Below are 22,913 nucleotides of genomic sequence, written 5' to 3'. Positions count from 1 at the left end.
AGCAGTAAGGGTCACTAAAAGGATAAAGCAGAGAAATCCCTCGTTCAGCTTCAGCACAAGGACCTGTCTGGGAAAGTGGCAGCTAAAAACATGAAAAGCTTTCTCTGTGGTTCTGTAGCTCTAGCTGGAGCATGAGGAGGGGGAGCGTGAGAACTAAGAACATTCATTTCAAAACCAAGTGTTGAAAGTAATTTGGGTGTTCTATGCTATGGCCAAATCCTTGTAGATCGTAGCTGTTCAGAAAGTCCCTCAGCATTGTTATCTTTTAAATCTTCCCCCTGTAAATGACTGCAGATAAATGTAAAGAGCCTACAATGGAAGGCATGGAGAATCTAAAACCAAAGAGCTATCTTGTTGAAAATATAATTAATTGGAAAGTTTGGGGCAATTTGAGCACTACCTGACTAAAAGACTCTCGCCTACAAGAAATAACATTTCATAAAATATTGTAGGCTGAACTATGAACAATCTCAGACTGTAACTAAGCTGGCAAAAAAAAGTATGACTAATGGAGGGGCTGGAAACTTAGAGACAATATTGTCAGAACAGAAAATAGTTTGACCAAAACAACACAAAGATGGATAGACATGGAAGGATGAGAAACTGGATGCAAAACGGAGAAAGCCAAAGTCTCTCTTCAGGATAATGGAGTACACAAACACTTTGCTGTGAGCAGTGATGGGAATGGAACAGGAGCAGCCCTTCTCAGTCTAACATCTCTGGGCTTGGACCAGTCTCCAGAAGGTGACAAGAAAGGTGTTACTTGGAACCAGAAACTTCCTCCCCATATCAGTTCCTTGTTTTTAAATGTTCAACAAATAATTCCCACAAATAGACACACCATTAAAAAAAAGGAAAACTGCACCATTTATTGAGAATCAGGGCTCTTTTTTTTCTTTTAACTAAAGTGAAAAGGCTTTAGTTAATCTCACTAGGAAAATGATATATTCCATGTACATTTCCATGGGCTATCATGTATAGCAGCCCAACACAAACAGCATATGTAATCACAGAATATTTCAGGTTGGAAAAGACCTCTAAAATCACCTATACCAACCAACCTATCCCCACCGCGTCTACTAACCACATCCCTCAGTGCCACATCGACATGTTCCTTGAACACCTCCAGGGATGGTGACTCCACCAGCACCCTCAGCAGCCGGTGCCACTGCCTCTGAGAAGAAATGGTTCCTAATTTGCAACTTAATGAAAACTAACCAGAGCTGTAACACACAGGGACTCATACACAGCATCCTCCCCCAAATATTCCTTTGCTCACACAAGACATTTTCCAGCCAAGAACACTGAGAGTGGTTTTACACCAGCTAAGGCTGTGCTCCGTGTGACACATTCTTTATGAAAAGGAAATTAAAAGATGCGCACACTGGCCGAGCTACGACAGGATCCCAGATTGTGCTGAAAAACTCCGCCTGGAGCCTCACAAATGAAACCTACAAAGGAAAATCCAACTATGGGAAATGACGACCAACGAAGGCAGCCCAACACCTAATGACACTCCAGAATAGCAGACCTACAACCCCCCATCCCGCCCCAGGGCCGGGTCGCGGCCTCAGGCTGCTCTGTGGGGCGCGGATGCCGCCGCCCCGCCCCGCCCGCGGTTCGCGCTGCCCTCGAGCGCCCCCGCGCGCAGCCGCCGGGCTCCCGCCCGTAGGAGGGCGGCGGGCAGCGGGCAGGTGCGCGGCGGCGGCTGCGGCGTGAGACAGCGTTGTGGCCGCGTCTGCCCGCCGCCCGCCCGCTCGCCCACCCAACCGGCCGCTCCTTCTCCGCCGCGTCCTCCCGGCGGTCGGCAAGGCGAAGCCCCCCTCGCGGTGCCCGTCCGGCGGGCTCCGTGCCTGGCTCTCGCCTCCCCTCCGCGGCACGGCAGCCCCGCTCAGCCCGGCCACCATGGCGCGCGGGAGGTAAGCCAGCTCCTTCACCTCTCCTCCGCGGAGCTGCGCGGCCGCCGGCTCTCGCCCTCCCGGCGCCGCGGTACCCGGGCATGGAGCGCAGCGGCGGCCGGAGGAAAAGTTGCGCGGCGGAGCGGTCGGTGCGGGGCGGGTGTACTTCCGGGTTCACACCTTTTTATCCCTTCGCCTTCGTGCCGCCGCCGCTCGGACCGGAGCCGGCAGCTGCTTTTCGGCTCGGTGCCGGGCGGGGCGGGGTGTGGCGGAGCCGCCCGCCGGGAATCGGGAACGGCCACCGCCGACGGGGGGCGGCCGGGCCCGTTGGGGCGCTGCGGCCGCACGACGCCAGGGGGCGGCCCTGCCGAGGGATGCGGGGCGGGAGGCCGAGCGGGGAGCGGCGTGCGCCGTGCGGGGCCGGGAGTGCGGGCGGCGGAGGGGCCGCCATCTTGAATGGCTCCCACCGCAAGTCGGGCGGCTGCGGGGGAAGAGTGGGGGGCGAAGGGAGGGCGGCGGGTTCGGCAGGTGACGGTCCCGATGGGAACGAATAAAGCGACTCCGGGCCGCCCGCTCCTCCCAGTCTGCGCTCAGCGATGGCGTGGGGGCGAGGCGGCTGCTGCTGGGTCGGCGTTGACTTGCCCTGTCTGCTCTTGTTTCGGCGTGCAGCCGTGTTCGGGTACAGCGGTTGTGCTGTGGTAAATGATGCGAAGTCAGGTAAATAGTGGGATAATTGAAAACATAAGCGCCCATCTCAGCTGCAGCACGTGTAGGTGTTTTGTCCAAGGTATTACAAATGATGACACGGACGTGTTGGGAAAGAATACGATTCATTTGTGGCTATGAAGCTGAGAACTCCGGCTTCGTGTTAAATCTCTTTCTGCCCTAACGTGAGGGAATTACCCATTGTAATCTGATGAACACATTGCCCTGAGATGTGCTACGTTCGTGATATCCCTTAGCTTGTGTGTAGGTGTGAGCACATGGCGTCCAGTGCTCTGTGAGCAGCAGGGAGGGCACGGCAGTGCTGTGTGCCCGTCTCAGTACAGATGGCTCACTGCTCTCTCTCACACACACATTCTGCTTCCCTTTTCCTATAGGCCATATGTTGGGGTTGGGTTTCTCCACCCCATAGCCTGCTTTGGCATTTCACCTCTTGCATGCAAGCACTGTGAATGCTCACGAGAACAAAAAAGACATCCTGCTGTGAGCGTAGCATTGGTTGTTAGGATAATAATTATAGTTAAGTTTGGTTGTAGTGAATTTCAATGTAATTGCGCATAATTTCAGCAACATTAGGATATAATACCAGGTGAAAATGCAGTATTGCATGTTGGGTCCATGCACCACCCAGAGGTGCAGCGGTCACTTGTTTTTAAAACATACTTCAAAAGCCAACTTGGGAGCAGGCAGAGCTGCAAAGCTTGTTTGGAAAACAACTGATAAGATGTGCAGCTAAGTCCCTGTGCTTCAGAGAGTGCTGTCCCCTTAGTACAAGGCAGTAATAATCGATAGCGAATTAAATTATTACCTTAATAATTAATACAGCAGGATTGCCTTTGTGGTAGTGAAACAAATGCTGCAGGTAACAGCCTGCAGCTGCGGCTCGGCGGCTCGGGCGGTAGTAGGACAGCGAGAGCTGGGGCCTAGGGGACGGAGGGGACCTGGGTTCAGCTGTTGGTAGAGCCGCGTTTGTTCAGCGTCTATAAAGGGTCCCGGTGCTGCGGGCGGGCGGCGCTCGGTGGCCGCGCTGCGAGCTGCCGGCTGTCGCTGGCCGCAGTGCTGAACGCCGCACCGCCGGCAGCCCTGTTGGAGGGTACCGCCGTGTGGAGTGATGGTGCTGAGATCGATCCGCCGAGCTTTTCTTGTTAGGAAAACGATTCCTTCCTGTAGGAGAGGTTTTTGTGTAGCCAACTTATGAAGTGTAACGTTACCTACACGAAATGGAAGTGGAGCTGAAGCTGGCCATCGGGCGGGAGCGTGATGTTTGTAACCGCACGTTTGGTTTATGAGAGGACGTTCTGAAAGCTGATAGCAAAGCAGCACGTAGTGATGGGAGTGAAATAGCAGCAGCAGCACAAACAAACACGAGGGGCTTCCCTTTCTCTCTGTAAAAAGAGACATTGCGCTTAGAATGGCGTGCAACCCATAATATTATTTTATTTAATTCCCTTTATTGTGTTTAGGCATCTCAAGGGAAGGAAAAAAAATAAAAGCAAGGTTTTCTGTTGAGTTTATTTTTTTCAGCACACAGACAAGTGTTCATTCGCTGTCATTGCATGCTGGGTGTTCCCAATGCAGCTGTGTTATAAAAAGCAAACAAATCTGCCACCGTGGCTTGATGCAGAGGTGTTACAAAAAGGAAAACAACCAGCAAGATCGCGTATGGGAGGATAGGAATTGAAAAACTACGCAGCTTTCTTAGCGTTGGGCTTCTAAAAATAGAGCCAATTGATATGCAAGGTCTTCGAATTAAAGGTCAAAGGTGACAAACCAGGACAGAGGTCACACAGCTCATTTTCAAGCAGTCGGTTTCTGGTTTTTTCATGGTTGAACAAAAGCTTAATTATACAGAAAAGCCGGGGCTGTGATATTAACTAGTCAATTTTAACGGAGAACTCGGTGTAGATATGCACAGTTCCCTCCTTTCCTTAATGTGGTTTAGTATTACATACGTGCTACTGCTGCTGATGCAGGTACAGGTTTGACTAGTAATAAACAGCTTTAGATGTTTAACATTTCATAATTTGTTGTCTATATTTACAATTTATGCATGAAGACCGAGAACAGAAATAGCCACTTCCAGTAATCTCAGTGAAAAAAGTCTCTATCCCTTGGATACGTGCTGTGATTTCAATGGGGTTAAGCTGCAGGTACTTGTACTTTACTTGTACTTCCCAGAAGTCCAGCTTGTGCTCTGCAGCATTTTGCATGTCAGTGGGCAATAATTACATAGACCTGGAAACTGTTCATTTAACTCCAACGTAAATGTGCTTATCATTTTGCTGTATGCGCTGTTGTATTCTTTAATTAAGTCCGAGTTCTGTTTGAAGGGATTGTTTCAGTACTTTGTTTATTAACACCACATATACATTAAATCATTTAATAAATGTTATGCAGGTGACATTGGATCACACCACGTGCAGTATTGCAACAGGTGCCCACAAATTACACTGTTCAATTTTGTATCCTCCCTGGTATTTTTGTATCCCACACTGTTCAATTTTGTATCCTCCCTGGTATTTTTGTATCCCATCGCACCTTTCTTGTTTTCTTGGCGCTGTGTCTCCTGCACCTGTTCGATGTGTGCACTGATTTTTAAAGAGATCATGACTTTTTTGTTATGTATCACTAACACTCCTGTGTAGCTTTGAATTTATGAGCTGGCTGCACTAAAATGTATAAACAGTGGCCACTGTGTTGCTGTATTTGCTTGGTTTTAAACAGTGAGTCAGAAGGCTGGACATGTACAGCTACTGTTCCTTCCAGTTACAGTCAGAAAAATGCTGTAGCCCCCCTGTGCAATCTGTGCTTTTGGGAGGAATTAATACTGCTGCTTGAAATGAGTGAGCTGCTGTTTTCCTTGTGGAACCTCTGCTTCATTCCTTGCTGAATCTCAGTGTTCACAGCAGTATTTGCTCGCTGTGCTTTGCAATACTAATGTCAGGAAAATCTCTGTCAAAAACTATAAACATTCTCAAGTATTAACTCAGCAAACCAAAGAAAAAATGATCTCTTTTATAGCTTACTGGCATGGAGAAATAAAACAAAAATACCTGCAAGCGAAAGGATGTCATAAATTCAGAGTAAATTCCATAAGAACAATTATCAGCATAACATAGAGCATCTCAGAGAGGTGGTTTGAGCAAACCATGCTAAAGTTATTATACAAAACCAAACAAATCCAAAGTCTGTGGAATCTTTTTTTATAACACAAGTCATTGTAGCGCTGTTGTTTTCAATGGGCTGGTGTTAAGCTATTAGTTAGTGAGAGCATTTTTGTACTAAGTGCAGATTATAAATTATGCAATTTACTACTTCTCAAATTGGTTAAATAATGGTTTTACATTGAGAAAAAGCACACAGAATTCCGGGTTACAACTGTGATGTTTTCACACCAAATGTGTATGATACACATTCAGTTTGGTGTAACCTCGAAGAATGGGAAAGGAAAAAATTTCCTTTAACTAAAAACTCAAGTATTTAATTTGCCTTCTTCCCTTTGTAGGTGCACACTACATCTTTCTTCCTTTGGCTTTGAAATATCTCTCTGCAGGGCTTCATTTATATTGTTTTGTTTGCAGAGAAACGTTATTCTCTAGCTGTGAAGTTACAAGTTAATGTGGCTTTTCAGACACAAAAATAAGTGCAGACACAAAAATAAGTATCTGAAGAATATGCTGATGTACCAATGGCTTTAGGATTGTGTCTTTTAAAGGCAGTGAGTTTTATTTTTCCATAAACGGAATTAGTTTGAAAGTAATGATGGTTTAAAAAAAAAATCAGTCTGAAAGCAAATACCACCAGAATAAAGGTTGTTTCTCGTGATTTCGTTTGCTTAGGAGCATACAGAACCTGTAGTAAGTGAATTTGTGGCTATTGTGAAATGCCCGTGGTAACTGTAAGTGGAGACTGAAGTGCTGCCAACAAAAATGAAACAGGAAAAGCAGCAGTAGGAGAGATATTAGTTGCACTTCTCTTAATTGTGTATTTTGAAGAGCTTGTCTTTGAATCTTGTAAAACATGAGCTGTAACATACTTGTTTTTCATTGGTTTCTATTAAGTAATTACTATTCGGCTGCTTAACCTTTGTACAACTAAGTACAGACCGCATGAAATTACGGATTATATTGATGAAATAGTCTTAAGAACTGGGGTTATCTAATGCCTGTTTGTAAATAAAAACAATATTGTTCAGGACGTTTCTTCAGTGCGTATTATTAAAGCTCTAAGTTAGATGAATCCTCAACATTTTAATGCAAAAATGCTGTCCATATTAATGTAACAGTAGTATTTCATCTTAAAGAGAAACTTGTATCCTATTCAAACTGTAACTATTCTACATCACATCAGTTACAAAATAGGACTCGATGAATAAAAACTGGTTTTTTCTTAGCTGTTTTTTAATGAATTTAATGGAGTATTTCAGCATTGATGCTTGGACTTCTCACATGCACTCTCTTGCTAATATTTTCAATAATTTTTTGCCTAGACTAAATTGAATTATGAGAACATCCACATATATTTTTTACCCCTGTAATTCCATAGGGATACTGTCACCTGAGCATCCATCTTCAGGAGTCTTTTGTTGTGCATTTAATTCTATTTTACATAACGAAACGAATACAGAAGAAGAGTTCAAACAATGAGAACACCTCAGGATCATATCCATTATTTAGAACCACACGTTCAAGAACACAGGTGAATATTCTTAAAACAAGTTGATTGTTCATGATTTCTTAAGCCAAAGTACTGTGAGTGCAGTGCTTCAGCCAGTAACTGTATGCAAAAGATAACAGTTATTTTTTGATTGGTTAAAAATATAGACAATATATATATCTTACAATATTTAAAACCTCTGTATATAGAGGTTTTAAATTTTGGTGTCTGTTGTAGCATTCATCCATTTAAGCCTTCACTGCTGATGAACTCTACTAAAGAGCTCCCTTAATGCTGCACTTTTTCCCCTTGCTCCTCGTTTGTTACAGCATGAAGTATTGGTGAGTTTTCTCCTCCCCTCACTCCAGGTAGTGGAAAAAAATACCTGTGGCTTTACACTCTAGGAGAAATCAGTCCCCTTGCTGCCCCTGCCTGTGAAAGAAGCAGGGTTAGCCTCTGCTGTTTCATTTTTGACTTATTTGTCGAGGAAGCCACATAACTTATTTAATGGAGTAACTATTTATGTCAGCTTTACTTTCATCTGAGGAAATTACATTTCTGGATCTCTCAGGCAGCAAACTTCCCCATGCTAATGGGTTTATGATGTGAAATCAAAACACTGCTTAGCAAAGAGGCTTTTTTAAACAAAACCTGTTGCAAAACGGCGGGAGAAAAGCAGACGACCACACCTGTCATTGACATATGATCAGCTATTCTCGTTTATTCCTTGGCTGCGTGTACCTTTATAATACGGATAATTAGCTCATACATATTGCAAAAGTGGAGCTCATCATTGGTTCCCAATTAGCACAGTACCATCTCCCGAGTATACTTGCAGCTTGTTGTTATCATACTCGCCGAAAGGTTACTACCGCTTTCCGAGTTCACAAAACCAAGGTTAGTTTTCTTCAAGCAATCTCAGGGGGGGGGGAGGTGGGGCTGGTTCATACCGCGCACATGAGCCTAAGCAGTGCAATAGAGCTGATGATTTTGGGAACGTGCGACAAGTGCTTTACGACCCGTATCTCAAGCTAGCTGTAAAAAACACTAACTCTTTTCGTCGGAGGGGCATTTCCCCCGTGTTTCTTTAGGATTTTACCAATTAAAGGGTTTGATTTACACGACAGATTAACTACAATAATTAAAACAAGCAGATACCCTCAGCTGTTCATCCTGTTGTTTCAGTCATGTTTCATGTTAGTTATCCGCTTCTAATAGCTGCTTTCGTGTCAAACTTATTCTTCATCTTGGATCCATGACTGACGTCTGTACGATATTCTTCTTACATATACTGCCTATAAATAAGCAACCACCTACTTAATATTTAACTATATCCATAACTATCTATACACTCAATCAAGGCCGTCGATTGACAATCTCACTTGTCTAAAAAAATGAGACAGGAAGGGGGTACAGGATGTTTCAAATTGAGCAGACACACATAACAAACATTACTATTAAAATCCAACTAAAGAACAACATGCTTTACACTGGCAGAGACCTAATTTCTGCAAACCTGAAGAGTAAAATCCAATGAGGTCCATGTGTTAAAATTCATGTAACTGATCAGGAAAGTTTCAAATTTTTCATATACTCTATATATATTGATTTTAATCCACTTAACAATTTGTTGCCAATAAATCTTTTAGACTGCTCATAACATCGCTCAGCAACTGAGTTATTTCCGTGCTATTAATTAATTTGATTGTAATGATGCGCGGTCCACAATTTAATGGAGATACCGCATTCCAAATACGAATCCAATTTTTAGAGGTACAAATGTACTTAAGTATCACTAATGCGGATTAATACTTATTGTACTCCTTGCATAACAGCAAGCCATGTGTTGGCGCGTGCGACCTGCTACACGGCTACTGCAGCAGGGCCGTCCCCTGCTTCAAGGTGCACATCGTCTCCTCTCTCACCCATCCACATATTCTCTCCTGCATTCAGCGGTCTAAGGATTTCTTCCAGTTGTACACCATACTCCGCAAATGCCCCCACCTCCGTCGATATTACGACCCAAGCTGACACACCTTTGCTCTGGAAAATCACGCATTATATACGGCATCCACACTCTAGTCTCTATCCCACGTGCACTTTTGTTCTATAAATCGAGCATGTATATTTCTAGATCCCTAATAAATCTGGATAGTAAGCCAGCCGTATGCCCGCTTCTCATGCATCCCAGCCCCGCGCCCACTCCTTTGACTTGGATCCTTTCCCCAGGTTTGTCTTTGCAAATTAAGAAAAGCTAATTTGAATATGCTATATAACAGCATAAACAGAGACAGTAACTGTAAGACTACAAGGGGTGAGACTATTCCCTGGGGTTATGAATCTTAGTCACTTGTGTGTGATATAGACTAAACCTGCTTATAACTAACAACACGTAGCCAATACTCCATTATTTAAAATACGAAAGCACAGCACACACACATCCTATTGCTAATTTTTATATACTTCATATCTTGAGACTTGCATTGTTAAATACACGAAAATCAAGACATCACAACATCACGTTGGGGGCTGGTGTGGAATGCACAGTGGCACACCTTTCCAAAAGAGGAGACCGGTTTTTGGGTAGGGGGTATTTTCATATTTTGCTTGTTAAAATTGGCCTCCTTTTGACGGGGGGGGGGGAGAAATTACAAAGGTTGAAAAACCTATAGAAGATCATTCTAGTCCATCCTTTCAGCATACTCTCCCTGCTTAAATCATAATTTTCCTCAGTGCCACATGTTGCGCAATTTGCTTTCTGAATCTCATGCCCGAGTGTCGCTGAACTCCACCCACCAATCACATCTGGTCAGTGCAATTCCCAATTCCTGACTTTATCTCTTCCGAAATAGGTAATGAGCTGTGGCCGGCTAAGGGTTCCAGCCTGAACAACCCACTGAAATGCATTCTTAATAACTCATTTCCCTTCTTAGTGGGGGTCGCGGATCGACTGATGTCCACGACGACTATGTCAGACCTATTAACAATATTCACTCCCTTATAATATCAGCACAAGTTACACAAGCAATGCACCCTAACGTACACAACCACACAATTACATTACTATACCAAGCCTTCCACCTAGGATGCATTCATTCTGCCTTCAGATTGAGACCTGGTGAAGATATCATCTGGAACCCACATGGCCATCCGTGAAATACAGCATATTCACTTGACCCCACCCCGCCACAAATCTGTCAGTGGAACGGGTGGGAGAAACAGGCCAAAGTCCTGTCCATATTCCAAAACATTATATCCATAGGCCTTTTCCTTTAGACTGTAATCCTCAATAAATTGACGCATAAACAACACAATCTGCTTATTTCTGTAGAACAGGCGATTCGAAAAATCTTTCAGCATCTATCATCAAAACAACAAAACCTTTACTATAAATTTTCAAAAAATTTCGCACAATGCCCAAAACAAGCTCAAAACCCCTTGCATACAATCTTTCTTCTTGTAGTTGTGTTCTTCTCTGCAGTATTCCTTCTCCTTTTTTTATGTTTTTAATACATAAGAAATGGATTATCAGCTGATTATAGATAAAAATTGTATCGCATGTTGGTATTTTCCCCAGCTTGTCTCACCCCTCGGCTAGATATGAGAAATGGTGCGGTTATTTGTATTGTTTTAAATTCACATTGCCGTCGTGTGTGAGCCACAGCTACGCTCTCTCAGTCGCCTCCCTACGCACGCTCAACCGGTATAGTCAAGCCCACCACCCTTATCTGTATCTTGCTACGTTTATTTGGATTTTCGGCGCATTACCGACATAAGCAATAACATGTTACCGCGGCGTGTCAATGCCTGTATCTCACCCTCTACTGCTTGGCAAATACACGGTATATGTAATGACATGCATACTACTGTTTATAGTGCACATCTTTACCGCACAGCTCAAATTCAGTGAGATCGTGAGTGAACACTCCTCCTGTCCTGCACCCTACTATTGTCGTAGTGAAGACTATGACTCCATGTATTGATATTTTTTATTTTTTTTTCTTACTGCATCATAAACATAATGAAGGCAAAGAGGTATCAGTACAATCATTTATGAGTAGCACGGTTTCCAATCAATTAACACAGCGAATTTGCCATCGCAGAGAGGATCATTCTTTAACCACAGATTTTTCCAATACGTGAGGGGCAACGCGCAATTCAATATCACTAAAAGATTATCAACCAAAAGACTTAGTAATGCATAAAAGAGCATAACTCGAACTCACACGTACTTTCTCACCTGACCTCTACCCCTTAAGCCTCTTCAATCACACTGAAGCCATTCACAAGGCCAGGAGATTCCAAACATGACGAGCGACTGATAGGAACACGGTTTCGCAAACAGGGTGGCACATGACACCTGGTCCTGGAATATTCGTTTCTTTCTCTGCCCTTGTCTCTACCCAGAAACAAGGTGCACAGTACGCCCACTGATACCGGGAAATATATGAGAATAATTCTAGTATCTTTGCTGTCAGAGACAAAGTGATACAGAGAAATGCGTCCGATTCGCTTTCTGGATCATAAAGAGACCGGGAGCACAACGACTCCTCTGGTATATTCGGTCCACATAGCCGCCCCGTCTTCTCAACCACGTCTATCACCCCCACGGCTCTGTCACAGACGCTAGCCTGCGCACGTGACGTAGGGGGGGCTGGCAACGGGCGAGGCGCAGAGAACCCGACGTGCTGCGTTAAGCAGAGGCGGTGGGGCGTATTGAGAGCCTTTGACAACTGCGACTAGTTAGACGTGGTGCCGGGGGGCGAGGTGGGGCAGGCAGACTGGCTGCGGAACAGCGCACCGCGTCCTTATCGGAGCGCGCCATGCTACTTCCCCCTCTCTGCCCGCTGGGCTGGAGTTTCTTGACCGGCGAACGGCAGTACGGTGTGTTGTGGTGTCGATACACTAAGCGGCAGTTCTGGCACCACACACCGAGGCACGGCGTGTTCGGCACTCCGTCGCTCAAATGCCTCCTTCTAACCGCCGCACGCAAACAATTTCTAAACAGAGTTCGCTTGGCCCCGCACCTGGTCCCTACTCTTTTTTTGTCGGCAGACTGCTTCTAAACATTGGTGCATAGAGCTGCTAACACTATGTTGGGATTAGCCTCAACCTGTCCTTTAATCCTGCCCCTAGCATCTTTAATAGCCTCTAAACTATAAACCTGACCCGGTGGCACACTCGATTAATTCATGTCATAGACTAAGACCCGGGTCCCTTTTCTATTGTCTTCAGTTCTCTCAAGTATTCCAAAAAATCCAATATGCCCTCATCTGAGCTTGTTAATCATACAAAATTCGCAAGTATGCACTCTATGTTTAGCATATTTAATAATTACCCTCAATTACCCTGCCGTACTCCAGCCTTCTCTATGGTCCAGCTTTACCTTTACTACGAAACGCTCCAACAATCCTCAGATTTCTTACCCTGCTGATCGCAATAAACCGCAGCCCACCGGCAACCATTGACTATCCATAGCCTGCCTGCCAGATACATTGACCCTACATTTAGCTGTGTCTAATAAAGCCTGGGCCCTTCCGTCCGATGAAAGGACCCACCCCTAAAAGTTCTTCAAACGTGGACATTATACAAGATCTCCGGCTGCCTTTAACTATCGCACCCTTTGGCACATCTCTTCCCAATAAGCATAAATAGCCAATTGTTCGTGCTGCGAAAAAATCAACCAGCTAAGCCCGCATATCTAGACTGGCACAAAAACTGAAGTACTTCCATATGTAACCAGTATCTAGATCTCGCAGGCAACTATCACAATTTTTTACTAACTTTTAGAATCCTTGCAAGGGTAACAACACTTGTCCATAGTCGTAAAGCGACTGATGAGCCAGCGCGTGTGGTACCCTATACCTTATGTCATTTTTAAGGCGATACCATTCCGATCCAGCATACCCTGCCTGTTCGCACCTGCTTCAACTGCCTCAACCGTCTCCCCGCCTCCTAAAGCCAACGCCCCCCACGCATCGCCAGCGCAGCCAAGCCCCCAACTTGGCCGCTCCCGCGCGAACGGCCTCCGCCAGATCACTCATGTGCCCCAAGGGACTCGCGACTTCATTGCAAAGTGGGTCGAGGGCCGGCTGTAGCACGCCATGGTCAGCAGGCCCGCCTTCGTCTGATTATCTAGGACGTGCAAGAGGAGACTGAAGCGGGCACTCGGACATCAACGGCCAGAAGGCCACGGCGGTCAACGCAGGTCTCGAGACCGGCGCAACATTTACGGTGACAAAGCAGGGCGCAACACGCGGCAATCTGAGCCATATTATCTTATTAATATTTCATTAGCGCGCGCGCTTCTATATTACACTTTACATCCTTGCTTCTCCGCTTTGCTTTTCCTGTGTGCGCTGCCGACATAACACGCAAAAAACTCCATATCAGCAACGCTAGATATCCTCTGCACTCCCGCATCTTTTGTAGCTTCTCTCATCTTTTTGGCCCTCTGGTTGAATATTTCCCTTAAAAATTTGGTCGATCTCTCAATATTTACGCCACAAAACAAACGTCCAACCACTAGCAAATCCATACAGTCGAAACATCCGGACGTGAAGGATTAGACCCTTACGCAACCCATCACGCTATACACTCAAGAGTTCCCTTTTGCAATCTGTACCTGTAAGCTGAAACTTATCTTTTCAATACAAGCAAGAAAAATCCGGATTCCTGACACCGGGATTTGTTTTTGTTTTTTTCTTCAACAAAAGACTGCGAGACGAAAATAGGAGTGTCACCGTGCGTAAAATGTACTCTCGCATTTCTGCCTTGTCCCCCATAACCTATTATCTCCACAGCTTTGCACGCCCAATAAAGGCATCGTCCTAAGGCCCGTAAACCTGGATACAAGGTATGCCGCAGCCCGGCGAAACTTGCTGATGACTGTTAGCGGGATTCTACCTCTTAAAGCAGTAGAGCCAAGCGGGATCCTGCAACGCGCTCAATTAATCTTTTTACCTCGCTCAGCAAAAATGCTATACCCTAGCGCTGCCGTGTTGCTAATGAAGTCGAACACTGCTTCGACCGCTTACGATTTACGCTAAGTCGCGCCTGTACAAGCAAGTACGGGCCGGACGAACGTCTTTAAGGCTGCAACCACGCTCGTGACTCGAATCTAGATTCATAAGAACGGTGTCGTTGATGGAAAAGCGAAAACGAGACCCTAAGCGGTAACACTTCTGTTACATTTGAAAACATTAATGATCAGTCCTCTTCGTAATCCTTGTCTTTCGATACCTTTACTAATATCTGAAAAGTAAAAATGTAGGCTCACTGATCCATAAATATTGGCAAAATAAGTGATCTTCTCATCCATTGTCTGTGTCTCCTAATTACATACTATGAAAACCCGAATAAATCAGTTTTGGTCAAGCCTTGTATGTTAGTCATCCGGATAAATAGTTACTCCACCGGGTTGCCGAGTTCACAAAACCATGGTTAGTTTCTCACCATCCCAGGGCATCCTGTTGATCTCACTGTCCTTGCAGGTGGCATGGCTGCTTGATTAACTGCACCGTGTTTACGACCCTTCTCAGCTAGCTGTAAAAAACACTCTCTACAAAAACCATATATAAACTTATTGATCAGTGGTTGATAAGAGTAAGAAGTTGTCAAAAAATAAACGATACAAGCTGCTAAGCGAGTTGAATTACACAATGTGGTACTTGTAAAGAGATGTGTATTGCTGTTGTTGTTCACCAGAACATCTTCATTGCTCATCAGTCATTTCAGAGCCCAGCCTTGCTTCCTTTTAAGACTGACCTCTTGTAGATTGCAGTGGGATGCAGCAAAATACATGCTCAGTTTTTCATTTAAGCTGTCTGGATTGAATGAGTTCCTAGAATGGTCGGGCTTTTCCACACTGACATCCCTGGTGGCAAGTTCTGTGCATCTTATTGGGAAGTTATTTAAAACAACTACTTTTACATATAACTATATAAAATTGTATCTCCTTCTTTCTCCTTAATAACATGGTGTGTTTATGTAGCATTTTCAAATACACAGTGTGTACAAAAGCTGTGGGATACTGATACTGGAAACAAGAGTAACTTGTGTTTGTGCTGTTTTCTGCCACAGTTTTTAAGAACTTTAAGCTTTAGTTTTAAGTCTCTTCATAAAGTGAGGCAGACTTCACGTCAAAGCCAAGAACAGATCCTTTACTCTATGCTTGCATATTTCATTATGTCGCATAAATAATGCAAGTAAATCCGAAAGACACAAAAGCCACGTAGCCACAGGTTGGCAGGACAAAGGAGCGAACACAGAGATTGGACTATGGTGTTTGAAGGTGTAAAAGCAGCAATAGGTTCAACGCAGAGCACAAGTCCACACAATTCTTATGGAAAACCCAGTTATTACCAAGGAGGAGGGGCTGAATTTGCTTTCTGCTGCCATTGAACGGAAAGGAAAGACAGTGCTGCACCATTTTCCTATTCCCAGAACTGTAAGGGACACAGAATAACTGGGCATGGGGGGAAGAGGAAGCTAGAGAAATTTGATTCTCATTTGTCTTTGATAATTTATCTTCTTCCTTTGCTCACTTCTAGTGGAATTTTCTTCACTCCCACCCAGGAAAAACAGGGGTCAGGCCACACTCTTCCATGAGGAAAAATACAAATCTTAGATTTCTCTAAAGAGAAGAGAATCAGTCTTACATCTAAACAGGAAAATATATGCCTTGGTCGTGTTTTAGTTAAAGTAGATTAACCGAAAGGTAGGAGAGGGTGACAAGTGGACAGGTTTGTAGCAGGTGAGTTTGTGCATGCTCCTGCCTATTCATCTTTCTCATATTGAACAAACTGGATAGCCTGACTCACACGATTACCCAAAACCAAGGTCTTTTCCTCTATGCTTCCCACTGTCTGTGATACTTGGCTTCTATGTGCTATTTTATTGTACAGACTTAGCCAGGCCTTGCTCAACTGGGTCCAAAGTGCACTTTCCATGGAGTTTTGCTAAAGCTAAACACCTGTATTTTTGTGAATAACTGAGTTTGTTGTGTTTGGGATGTAGAATGTAGCTGTGTAACAAATTACACTGTAATTCTCTATCTGATTTAATTGAAAATATTTTTCTCAACTTGGCACTGAGTTACAGTTTTGACAAGCAAAGATACCAAACAGTCTCTTTTTTTTTTTTTTTATCACTTTTTAGTATCATGTATCATGTATGAGTGAGCACTTAATTTGTACGATTTACACATAGGGAAAACAAGAGTCACAAGCTCTTAAGTTACCTACTGCCTTTAAATATTGATAAAGGAAAAGAACAGCTTCCACTGTCCTGCAAATCTGTGTCTCTTCCTTCTGTTGCCATCAGCTGCGCAGCTTTCTTGAGTGCAGTAAAAGGGAGGATGCTTTTAAGGATGCTTTAAAAAGAGAGACTCGGCAGGTTTTTATGCTATGTCTTGGTTATCTCCTGGTGTTTCTGATGAGCTAGGTAAGTCTCGCAGTCCGTCTGGTTACAGGTCACTTCACAGAGCCAAGTACCGGCATTTTATGGCCTTTTAATGAGCCGTTAAACTGGAGAAGAGGTAATTAAATATGGAACTCGGTACAATGTACACAGCACTGACTCCAGCTCTCTGATTCTAGGTTCCTCAGAAGACGATGAGGTCATTCAAGAAGGTCTCCTCAGGCTCAGGTCAGTCCTTTCTGTAGCATCTTATGTGGCTCACTTTGTATCTGTGACTCTGCAGTGCTGTCGTGCTTCTGTCCCACTGCCCCAGTGACTGCATCCCAGTTGGTTTACTTTCCTGCAAGAATCATTGGTTTCATCCACGAGCTTCAGAGTTCTCGCTCAATGAATACAAGTAAACATCATCCTATAGAGGAAGTTAATTTGGAGTAACACACCTTTGGGCACCTACTGTACACTTTTATGAGCCCAGATGCTCTTGAGCTACTACAAAGGCACCTCAGTCGCTAAGATCCCAACTCGGCCACCTATTTCCGTGGCGCTTTCGAAGTGCTGCGGCGGTGGGACCCTCCCCCGGGCGCCCGCCCGCCGCGGAGCATGCGCGGGGCGGGAGGTGCGGAGTTCAACGCGGAGAGGAGCTGCGCCGCTGCGGGGCGATGGATGCGCGCTGAGTCCCGTGGGCCGGCGGGGATCGGTGCCCACCTATATACGCAGAATGGCGCTGAGGGCTGCGCCCCGGCAGCCCTTTTAGAGGCACGAAGCTGAATTGCCTCCGCGCCTCCCACCTCGGGACAGCCGGAGCGCAGCGCAGCTCGTGTAATTCGTTTCATGGTTAGGAAAGTTTGGCTGTTCGTTAAACGCGTTCCCCCGGGTGGGCGGGGAGGAGGGCAGAGCCCCGCTTCTGGGCAGGGCGGCACCAGAACAGCCCGCCGCCTCGGCAGCTCCACCGCCATCACGTCGGGTCCGACCCACGGGGATACCTGAAGGCGGCCCGGCGGGCGGCTCGGCTGCATTGATCTCCTTTAATGGGTCTTCCGGGGCTGAGCGAGACCCGGGCCCGGGGTCCCCGCCCTCGGAAGCTCTGCGCTCTATACGCTGCCGTTCCCCGGCTCTCCGGGGCAGGGGGCGCTGCCCGGAGCGGGGCAGGAGGGCGGCCCCGCCGACCCCCGCGGGGAGGGGCTTCCCCCGCTCTGGGAGGGCGACTGGAGCCGTGGCTCCGCTTCACGTGTAACCCCGGGGTTGGTTCGGAGCGCTGCCGGGTTTGTGTCGTTGTTGCCGTCTTTGTCGATGTGGTTTGGTGTGGGGTTTTTTTGTTGTTGTTGTTTTGTTGTTGTTTTTTCTCGAAGAAAATCGGAGTTACGACTTTAAAAGTTTTAGGAATGTGGCAAGAAAAAAAAACTATCGCCGGTGATTACGTAGTTTCAAGTGGGCTCGCAGTGCGTTTAGGCAGACAACGATCCGCTTCCTGTAGTTGTCTTTAGCCAAATTAGCATCTCTGTAGCAAAACGTAAGGACAGAAACACCTCCGTGTCTGCGGGCTGCCGCCATTCAGCTGACTTGGCCCCTACCCGCTCGATAGGCTTGTTCCCGTTTATTCCCCGTGCTGCCCGCCCCCTCCGACGGGAAAAATTAGGGCTGTTTCTCAGCGACTGAGTCCTGTGAGGGCATCACTGGGTTGTGCTCCGCTGTTCTTTCTTCATTCTTTCTTTTTTTTCTTCTCTTTTCTGTTTTCTCCCTCCCTCTCTCCCCGCAGCCCCCCGGCTGCCACAGCTCTCTCCCTCAGCACTTGAAAGGCCGATGTCCCCGCAGGAAATGAGTGAGCCGATAACATCTGACACCGCCGCCCGGTCCGGTGACCCCGACCTTAATTCCACTAATACTGGAGGCCTGAAAATCGCAGGAAAGGCTTCTTGCACTCACACACACACACACACCGCGTTTATTTTGCACCGTAAATACATCACAACAAATATATTTGCGGTTACTGATCCCTCGTTTTTAATTTCTTAATCGAAAAACATCGCGTAATTGATTTTATTTTAAATGAAAGATACTGACCAGGGACTTCTTGGGAACCATTTGATGGGCTTGAGAAGCGTTTGTGCCTGTTCATCCCATGCGCTCCCATCCAATGGATCCTTATTGCCACGTGTATGGAGTGTGTTTTGAAGAAGGGACAGAGGGAGCTCCTGGTTTGGGGTATTGCTCTGCCCTGGGAGTGCTCTCCGACACTTCCAGCCCATGTTGTTAAGCGTTTTTCCCGCAGGTGACCTGAATTTCTCCTCCACGGTTGGGGTTTCACGCGCATTAACATCTCCTGTATTTATTATATATTAGAAATCGTCACGGCCATAAGATCCAACCATCTAAGATTACCGAGATTTAATATGGTAAAATAATCGCCGTCGCACGGAGGGAGGAGGCTACGAGCAGAGGGGAGGAAGCCGGCAGCCCAAGTAACCTCTGCGAAACGTCCGGCTGTGGAGGAATTCAGGGCTGCAGCCCGCGGGCAGCTCTGCCGGCCCGGCCGGGGGCACCTGGGGGTGCGGGCGGCTGATGGGAAAGGAGCGGAGCCCGACTGATGGGTGGGCGGCGTGGAAAGGGAGCGTGACGTGGTGACACGCGGGTGGGCGGCGAGAGAAAGCGAAATCGCTGCTCGTTACCTCCATTTGTACCTTTGCTACGGAGGAGATGAGATGGGGAGCGGCGCGGTGCGCTCTCGGGGCGTTGAAGCGGCAGCGCACGGTGCGCCCACCTGCACGGGAGCTCGGGGCTGCGGCCGCCCGACGGCAGCGGGGATGTAGCGCAGCAGCGCCGTGTGTGCCCTTTGTCTGCCTTCTCTCGTTTGTTTCTTGAGTTTTTTCTGTCTTTTTTTTCCTAATTGTTGTGTTGTTTTTGTTGTGTGGTTGTTTTTTTTTCCGCCTTCCTCTCCAGCAAATCCTTTGCCGTTCCCCCTTTTTCTCCCCCTCCCCACCGCGCTCCTAAGGAACAATCGCCGCCGCCCGAGGTTCGCTCTCCCACCAGCCCTGAAAACCGGGCTCCTATTTAGGAAGTCATTAATCACATCCCCTCCCCCGGAAAGAGATGGCGGAGAAACCTGTGAAGCCCGATGCCTGCCCCCATCCCCCTCGAGGATCGCTCCGAAGGGCCGAACCCGGCGCTCCTCAGGTGCCGCCCGGCCCCGCAGCCCCCTGCCCGTGTCCTCCATCCGTGTGTGCGCGTGTGGCACCGCGGGGTCCCGCTCGGCACCGCGCGGACGAACTGCCGAAAGAGGAAAAAATACGCTAAAAAGAACGAGAGCAAAAAAAGCCGCGTTGGAAACGCCGTGTTCATTCATAAATTATTTCGGTGTGTCAGGCGCCTAGAGAAGGCGATTGGCTGCCGCCGCTTCTCCCAACCCCTTCAGGACCCGATGCGAAATTAGTAGCGAGAAAGCATGTAATTGGCAAAGTCACGTGTGCGCGGGGGGCCAGAGACCGAGCGCCAGAGAAAGGGAAAAGGCAAAAGGGGGAAAGCACGTTGGACCATGCGAGCGAAATTGGGGCTCGTGCAGACGCAGGATGTTGGGTTAAAGCAGAAGAGCACTTCGATCCAAAGGGAAAGTTTTCATCTCACGAGTTTGGAGCAGAGGGCCCGTGGGGCAACATGGCCGAAGGTTAATTTTCTTTTTCTATTGTTTTACTCCGGTTTCGTTCTCTCGCTCCCCCCGCCCTCCTTTACCCCCCCATACCCCCCCTCCCCTCTCCGCATTCCCCTGTTAGCGGCCCGCGCACGGGGGCTGCCGCGGTCTCATTGTTCCGGACCGCCGCGGACCGCCCCCTCCCATTCAGTCCCGAGCGGCTCCCGGGGGCCATTGTCCGCCGGCTCCGTCCGCCCGGGCCCCGTCCCGGCGGCGGGATGAGAGCGCGCCCCTACACCTGTCCCGGCCGGCGCCCGGAACGCGTTCCGAGGAGCGATGGGCACACGCTGGGGAACGGCGGTGGCCGCACTACACGTGCCGTAGCCGGCGGTACGCCCCCCCCCGTCCGCCCGCGCCGCGCCAGGAGGGACTGATTGGGCCGAGAGCCGCGCTCGGGAAATGGGATCGGTCTTAAAGCAGCAATACCCAAGTAACGTCCGAGGGCCGGGATGGGGCTGCGCTGAGCGGCGGTGGGGAGAGAGGGGCCGAGCCGAACCGAGCCGAACCGAGCCGAACCGAACCGAGGCCTCCGGCGGACGCGTTTCGGGAGCGGGCTGCCTGCTTCCTTACTCGGCAGCAAACGGGCTCCTGCCGCAGTTTGCTCTCGTCGCGTTTCGTTCGCCTTTATTTCTTTTTTCCTTCTTTCTTCCGTAGTAACTAATTTACGCGGTGGCAAAAGGTTGTTCTCAGAATTTAACTCCTCTTTGCATCTTCCTCCTTCTCTCCTCCCCTGCCCCCTCTCCCTCAGCAGGGGCGAGTAAAGGCGGCGAAGAGCCCGGGCGGCTGCCGGAGCACGAGGAGGAGGAGGAATCCCCGCTTTGGCACGGAGCCGGCCACTGCAAATGGTTCAATGTGAGGATGGGCTTCGGGTTCATCTCCATGAGCAGCCGAGAGGGAAGCCCCTTGGAGTCTCCGGTTGATGTCTTTGTGCACCAAGTAAGACCCCTTTCTGTCTTTCTCCCTTTTTGGTTGGGTGCAGCGGGGCTGTGGGCCCGTGTGTAGGAAAGCAATGTGGCTCCCTCGGTATTTGGGAGCATGTGTAAAAAGGAAGTTGCCTTAGGTCAGTTGGATGGACAGCATGCTGCTCAGATAAATGGCTTGTTGGCTTGTGCTCTGGAGCTGGAGACGCTTTTCCTTGGAAATGTTTAAAAGCAAGCTCCAGAAAGGAGAAATAAGTACTCTTTTCATTTAGGTAATGTTTGAATGCGTTTTAAAACACTTTTGATTGTAAACCACGAATTTCTTATTTAAAAGCACGTTTGAGATCAGTCAGTGAAATTAAGCCGTCGTTACAGTGTTGTTTTGCAGTAATTCAGGCCTGAGAGTGTCCCAGTGGTGGTACACTGGCACGTGCAGTTGCTTTGGCTGAGTTTTAAATACTCCCTTCTGGAAGAAACAAAAAAAAAAACACAACAAAAAAAAAACCTTGCAGTGATGAAGTGAGGCCAAAAGCTCTTTGTAGGGCAGTAACGAAGAGGCCCGTGCCTACTGGTTTGTTTCTAAGCTCACCGGTATGAGCGTGTGGGCATTTATGGCAGGGTTCCTTCAGATGGAGGCTGTCTGCAAAGCTGTGACCCCAGGGGAGCGTTTTCCAGGTTCAGTGGCTTGTGGAAAAGGTGCGTGCAGACCTTCCTGGGCCATGTGTGCTCACAGCCCATGTCTGATGGTCACGGGGACCATTCAGGTTTAGCCAGGGCCATGCCGGGGAGGCAGTAAAGGCACCTTAACTTTCAGCACGGTTGTCCATTTTCTATGACGTTTGCATCGAAGGAGGGAGGATTGGTCCATGAGGGCACAGTGATTGCATTTCTCTATTCTGTTTGGTGGCTGACTTTCACCAGGCTTTCTAAAAGAATATATTTAAGGTGACTCGAATTTGCAGGCGGTGCAGCTGTGATGTGCTGTTGCGTTCCTTGTGGTGCTGGGGTGATTTCTGACCTCACAGTGTTATGCACTGTGCTTTAGGGCTTGGGAATCAGTATCAGCTGTTTGCACTTGGAATTATGGGCCAAGTGTGGAATTAAATACTGAATTTATTACATCATTGCAATTGTAACACTGTACTGGCATGTAGGTGCCCTCTCACTTTGCTACTGCTATTTTTTTGTTGTTGTTTAAACTGAATTAACCATATACTTAAATAAGAGCATTCTTATTCCTGCTTCCCCCCATCTTCCCTTCTTTCTGTGTTTTTAAGTAACAGCATTGGTCTTTGCAATTCTGTGAAGTTACTTTGTAGGTAAATGAAGGTGGTTTTGTTTTTAATTTTGTTTTACTCCGTGTTGTTGAACAGCAGCAATATTAATAAAAAGATGAGTTTGGAAACAGTGATATTAGAGATGTGGAAATGCAGAAGAGTTGAACTTGATGAGAACGTGATGCATTCGTGTAATGCTCGGCATGGTGTGCTGCCTTTCAATGTAAAGTAGCTGTAGAAAATAACAGAAAATGAAAATAAAAAAGACTATCGTGGTAAATGTGGAGTTCTCTGTTCTGTTGTTTCCTCTCCCTGAAAGGATGCAGTTTTCTAGAGG

At 47.2% G+C, this 22,913-nt stretch overlaps 1 protein-coding gene across 4 annotated transcripts in view; it reads left to right on the top strand.

Moving 5' to 3' along the window:
* The first annotated feature begins 1,664 nt into the window (after window positions 1-1,664).
* LIN28B (lin-28 homolog B) overlaps window positions 1,665-22,913 on the top strand; it is a 91,514-nt gene continuing 70,265 nt past the window's right edge. Inside the window, exons 1-4 of one of the 4 annotated variants that reach the window (XM_032443921.1) lie at window positions 1,665-1,919; window positions 16,877-16,925; window positions 18,454-20,355; window positions 21,131-21,315. In XM_032443921.1, coding sequence (XP_032299812.1) covers window positions 20,346-20,355; window positions 21,131-21,315 — 195 coding nt within the window. In that variant the 5' untranslated portion in view covers window positions 1,665-1,919; window positions 16,877-16,925; window positions 18,454-20,345. Of the gene's footprint in view, window positions 1,920-16,876; window positions 16,926-18,453; window positions 20,356-21,127; window positions 21,316-22,913 lie in introns of all 4 variants that reach the window. The other 3 variants (XM_015858707.2, XM_015858705.2, XM_015858703.2) reach the window with 3 other exon arrangements.

The sequence above is a fragment of the Coturnix japonica genome, chromosome 3, assembly GCF_001577835.2.
Source record: "Coturnix japonica isolate 7356 chromosome 3, Coturnix japonica 2.1, whole genome shotgun sequence".
NCBI lineage: Eukaryota > Metazoa > Chordata > Aves > Galliformes > Phasianidae > Coturnix > Coturnix japonica.
This window is presented reverse-complemented; position numbering and strand designations above follow the sequence as displayed.